The sequence below is a fragment of the Salvelinus alpinus genome, chromosome 2, assembly GCF_045679555.1.
Source record: "Salvelinus alpinus chromosome 2, SLU_Salpinus.1, whole genome shotgun sequence".
NCBI lineage: Eukaryota > Metazoa > Chordata > Actinopteri > Salmoniformes > Salmonidae > Salvelinus > Salvelinus alpinus.
This window is the reverse complement of record NC_092087.1, coordinates 49,020,112-49,025,802: the sequence shown is the minus strand read 5'-3', so window position 1 is coordinate 49,025,802 and position 5,691 is coordinate 49,020,112. Positions and strand designations below refer to the sequence as shown.

The 5,691-nt window shown below is 40.6% G+C and overlaps 1 protein-coding gene across 1 annotated transcript; it reads left to right on the top strand.

The window, feature by feature from the left end:
- The first annotated feature begins 2,554 nt into the window (after positions 1-2,554).
- Positions 2,555-5,561, top strand: LOC139540978 (protein B4-like). The gene is made up of 2 exons (XM_071345082.1): positions 2,555-2,719; positions 5,358-5,561. The coding sequence occupies exons 1-2, from the start codon at positions 2,555-2,557 to the stop codon at positions 5,559-5,561; spliced, it is 369 nt and encodes a 122-aa protein (XP_071201183.1).
- The last annotated feature ends 130 nt before the right edge of the window (positions 5,562-5,691 follow it).

Genomic DNA, 5,691 nt, shown 5'->3' with positions numbered 1-5,691 from the left:
GCAATGATGACACAAACATTATATTAAACAGGACATTCATATGAGCCTTAAACTCCAATGATAATCCAAAAGTAGTGTGAAATTCACTCATAAGCAACATGTAAATAGAGGCTTTTTTTGTTCTGTCACCACAGTGGATTGAGCAGTCAAATGGAATAGTGAATAGACAAGGGCGATGCGCGCAACGTTTGCGAACACAAAAAAGTCTATTCACTATTCCATTTGACTGCTCAATCCACGATTTTATCAGCCCAGCCAGGCAACTTAATCTCCACTGTAAAAAGCATTTAGATATTATATCCCATTTATTTTAGACTAGCATTTGGTTTTCAACAGCGGAGATTTGTATTTACCTTGTTGTCTGTCTCCGACATTTGCAACATTGTTTCAATATTGAAATTCGATCATATCCAGCTGTCACATAGTAATGAACGAATGTGTCGGGATGAGACAGACTGGCAGCTTTTCTCAGCCTGTCAAAATCATGAATCAGTATAATTTTTATGGATATATTCAAAGAAATGCCAGTAGAAAAACACACAATGCAGCAAGTTTACTGTCATTCCAGCTTCAGTTTGAATTGATTGTGTTAATAACTGTGTGCTGTAGTTGGCTAGCTCCTCTGAATAGTGTCCTGGAGAGAGAGCACATTTTCTATGCTAGGCGAAATCTCGCATCGAGTCATTAGCTCATTGTTATGGATGTATTCCCCAAACAATCTATAGAAAACAGCTTAAACAAATGCAAATACAGCTTCTTTGCTGTTATTCTGGCTGCATTGTTGGACGTGACTGTGTTAGCCGAAGTTTCCTAGCTAGCAAGCAAGGCATAAGAACGTTGACAGCCATCATGGCAATGGAACATTTAGAATGATCGACCAGCTGGCTTGGGTACCAACCCTAGATTTGTGTCGGGACTACACTGACAATACCAAACAGTCGGGGCATGGATTTTGCAAAGTGTCGAAAGCATTCCATGGGGATGCTGACCCATGTTGACTCCGATGAATTCATTAAAATAAACTTTTTATTGAAAATATATTAATCACTATTTGAATATTTTGGTAACCTGTTGTTTTGTCTGGTAGCCCAAAAAGTTACATATTGCAGCTTTAAATTCATAATAATGATACTGACCTTTGGCTTTGATGTACTGGAAGGTGTCTAGACATAACAAAATGGGTCATTATCATGCTCTTTTTGCCATTATGAAAAATAAGAAAACATGAGATGGGAACACTTTACACAAGCTGGCGAAGCGGAACAGTCTGTAATGCATTCACAGCCATGTTATCAAGCAGTGGTCATTCTTATCTGAACAAAATGTAAAATAATGACAGAGAAATATAAATCAATAGGATGATCAGTGGAATAAGACACACTTATTATAACCATAACATGTTGAAATATTAAGAGTTCCTAAAGTAAAAGACTAAAAGAGGGGAAAGAAGAATGGAATATCCTGTAGCACAAACAGATGGAGCGGAAAAATAACTCACCGAAAAGGAGGATGACCAAAAACAGATGACCAGCCATATCAGGGATGAACAATGTCATTTTTTAGAGAGCTACATACATACTGTTAGTCTGACTTCACAGAAGATGGTGGCTGTGACTGGGACAAAGAATACATGTTTCAATAGAAATGTAGATGCGGAGATTGTTCACAGGAAAACCACAGATGTCTCATGTGGCAACTGTGGGCTAATGTCATGTTGCAGAGGACAAAGAGGCTGAACATTCAGAATAATTTATCGGTAATTATTTTTAGGTTCTAAAGCTATCTGTCTTTAACAGATGTTATTTTGTATTATTATTGCCGACAATTCGATTTTTAAAACCAAACTAACATGTCTGTCTGAGAATCTTTTTTATTTTCGACTTTTTGTTTTAAGTTTTTAACTGCTTCACAAAGTTTAACTACAAAAACCTTGCATTTGTGGTTAAGAGTTTGATGGTCTCTAAAATGTAGAAGGGTTTTCATATTTAATTTATGTTTGGTGAGCCATGTTTAATAATATGCCAGAGCAGTGAAGGTAAACTGATAAACGCAGTAAATGAAAGGAAAGGATGGAAGGAAGGAACGGAGGAGAGAAGAAGAAGCGAGTTCACACTACTCGGACTGATCAGTTTACCTTGAATGCTCTAACTGGTACCTAAATGTCAGCGCCTGTTCAGGTAAACCGCGTGCTTTGCTGCGGTGTTGCTGGAAGTGCATAACATTGAACGTGTGTAGGCTGAGAATGCAGTTGCTGTTTTTAAACTAACGTTTTTATGTGGCCTAACTTTGAGGTTAACTGTTTGATCATGCCACCTAAAAAAAAGCAGCTGCAGCCGAAGAAGTAACGTCATCTTCTGACGTGCCCAAAAAATATGAAAAAGTGTCAGGAAAAGCTAAACCAGGTTTGTAAAACCATGTGCGGTTTAGGCCAATTTGAGTAGCCTAATTTTACGGTTATTTGGTTAGATTACGGTTGATACATTTGTCCATTTCATTGTTAGAATCCAGCAACGCACCTGCTGTGGCATGGAGAACTCCTCTTCATCCACCTACGATGGTGATGGTTAACGAAGCGCTGAAGGAGTTGGACTCTCGAAAGGGGGTCTCCTCGCAGGCCATTCGCGGATACATAACAGAGAAATATCCATCTGTGGACCTGGTGAGGTTGAAATACATGATACGCAAGACCCTGAAAAAAGGATTCGAGGGCGGGGTATTGGTGAGGATATCAACTCGATAGCAAACGGAGCACAGGGGAGGTTTCGGGTAGGTGACACATGCATGTCTAAATCTTAAAGTAAATGCCCAGTGTTTCCAGATTTCTATGAAAAATGACCAATAATTTACAATATGAGTGAAATGGTTTTCCTTCCCAAAAATTGTAATTGAGTATGTCAAAGCAGCTTTACTGTTTGAATTGTGTTTTTTATTTATATATATTACTACATTGGGCAATTACATACCATTTCCAGTGGCACACTGACTCACGTAATGATGAAGCCATAGGCTACTACTCACGGTGCTGGCCAATGCGCTCCTCTTGGCAATAGCCTATCTCAAGATGAGCTACTTTGAAAAATAGTGCTGCTGGTCACAAAAAATTGGGAGTTGAGAATTATATTGGTTCTACAGACAGTCTTCTATTTTCAGCAGTAGGCATTTGCTTTCCAAACTATGTTTTTCCCGCAATTTGTATTTTGAAATGTAAATGTGCAAACGGACAACTTGTTGATGATTCGTTACTAGAGAAATGAGACCAAGTCAAGACGCTGGACAGGGTGGATCGGTATATAGTAAGACAGTTTATTCGGATGTAAAGATATCTGAGCAAAGCGTGCACGGACTCGTTCATTTTAGCTCAGAAGGAACTATCAGGAGCGAGTCCCGAAACATATTGTGCAGTATATTTTATACAGTGAATGACGTAGGTAGATTCTGGTAGTTCGTGCTCCTGATTGGTCGTTGTAAGTGGAGGCCCGTCCCCTCCACGCTGGTATCAATGCCTCATTGGTTCTTGGCACTGTTCTTTGTTCTTGGAAACCCAGCCTGAAACAAGGGTGTGTGTGTGTGTGTGTGTGTGTGTGTGTGTGTGTGTGCATGTGCGTGTGTGTGCTCGTATAATGGCATTCCTGCCTTATCAGTGGTCATAAAAGGTCTGAGTCAGCCATCCTCCCCTGCGTGTGGGAGTGAGGTTAGTATCTGTTACGGGCAGAACGTGTTTAACTGTGGGGTGTAGCCAGATGTTTGCAACAAAGTCTGCTTTAATAAGGAAGGCATTATAACAGTATTATAGCTATGTGTTAAGGTCAATGAAGACAGCATTTCTTACAAACTGCAACCAACTATATACATATAATCCATGGATGGCAGTTCCCATTCAAATCAGGACTGGCAGCCATTGCTAGTGTACCCATGAGTTACCACTCAAATTGCCAGGGTAAGAGGTTCAAAAAAATATATGTATTCTTGTTTTGCACGCTTTGTGCAAAATAATAAAATGCAGTACTACAGGATATTTCTTAACGTAGCTCTTCATTAGCTAACTACAACTGGCATGTTCACGTATCTCCAACCATGATCAGCTGACCATGACCTAACCATCTGGGTGGTCTTAACCAATCATAGCACAGTATGATACGGCGGTAAAATGCATCCAATTACAATTCAGTATGTTTACACATATGAATATTACAATTCTGTCTATGGCCACAACACAACAAGCTGTACATTTGGCATGCATGCTGCCCAAATTGCAGCCTCCCCGACTGTAGGCAACCATAAACTGCCAAAATCAAGGAAACAATTGAGTCAATGAGGGACAAAGTTTATGGTGTGTGTGTGGGGTGTGTTTTCCTGCCACTGTTTAGGTCCATTTGTAGAATTTATGCCAAGGCGCATCGAAGCTGTTCTTGTAGCTGGTGGAGGCCAAACACCCTTTTAAGACACTTTGTTGGTGTTCTCTTTATTTTGGCAGTTACCTGCATGTGCTTGTGATAACATTTAATCCAGTTATTTTTGAGAAGCTATTGATCCTCTGTGGCTAAATATATTCTCTGGTTTATTTTGAACATTGAGAACAGGCTCCCTTGGTTGGTTATAAAATAAGTAATTTGTTTTGTTGCCTCTTGGGCCCAGCCCCTGACTCACATAATTGACCAGTCACATTTAGTTATTATGCAGTTTATTTTCTCTGTTACCCAATCAAGGCAGGGCCCCACATCTACCCACATGGGGCCCATACCTCTCCTCCCCCCCATCTGATGATTAGCAGAGTGGCAGCAGGAAGCTGTCTACACTAATTGACAGTGTGGCAAAAGGTCACTGAGAACACTGATCCCAATGTGGAGAAGGCACCAAAGGCTGCAAAGGTCGGAGCCAAGAAGACTAAGGACCAGGAAGCCGGTAAACTGAATCGATTGTGCTCATCACTCCTAGGATTTAGATATCACCCTATAATCTGCCCAATTGTATGGGATCATTGTTATTGAGCTACGCCCATTGCAATGGAGGACATTTAACATTGCATATTCAATGACTTGTATGGGTATCTCACTTCTCATGTTCATGATTGCATGCATACACACACATCACTAACTCTTGTCTCTAGAAGCTGAGAAGAAAAAGGCTACAGCCAAAAAGCAGAAGGAGAAACCTTCAGAGGCAAGTGTGGTTTCAGTTATGTTCTGACTATTGGCATTGTTCTAGTGGTTTTGGTGTATAGGGCCTTTTTTATATATATATATATACACACACACTTGTCATGGGTACTGGTTCCCTATTTGGGCTTTACGATGGTTAAATTGAATCTAATTTTAAATGGGTGATTGTATTGTAAACCTGTCATTTTCATCTTTCAGGATGCAAAAGCATCTGCTTCCAAGGTGGCCCCTGCTAAGAAGCCCAAGTCGAAGAGGGCAGAGGGGACAGCTGAGGATCAACCCAAAGCACAGAAGACTACCAAGGGTGAAGGGGCAGCCAAGAAGGGTGCAAAGGCCAAAGCTTTCCAGAAGCCGATGAAGGGGGACACTGCTGCTCCTGAAGTTAAACCCACAGGGAAATGAGGCAAGAGGGCAGCAGCGGAGTGACTGCACTCCTTTTATCCACTTTGTGTTTTTAAATAAAGCAGTTTGTAGTTCTTGTTTGTGGCATTTAGGTGTAGACCTAGCTGCTGTAAAATCTAATCTCCACTTT

Coding starts and splice junctions, on each gene's coding strand:
- LOC139540978 (XM_071345082.1), top strand. CDS start 2,555: ATGGTGATGGTTAACGAAGCGCTGAAGGAGTTGGACTCTCGAAAGGGG. Junction 2,720..5,357: donor GATTCGAGGGCGGGGTATTG/GTGAGGATATCA, acceptor TTCATCTTTCAG/GATGCAAAAGCATCTGCTTC.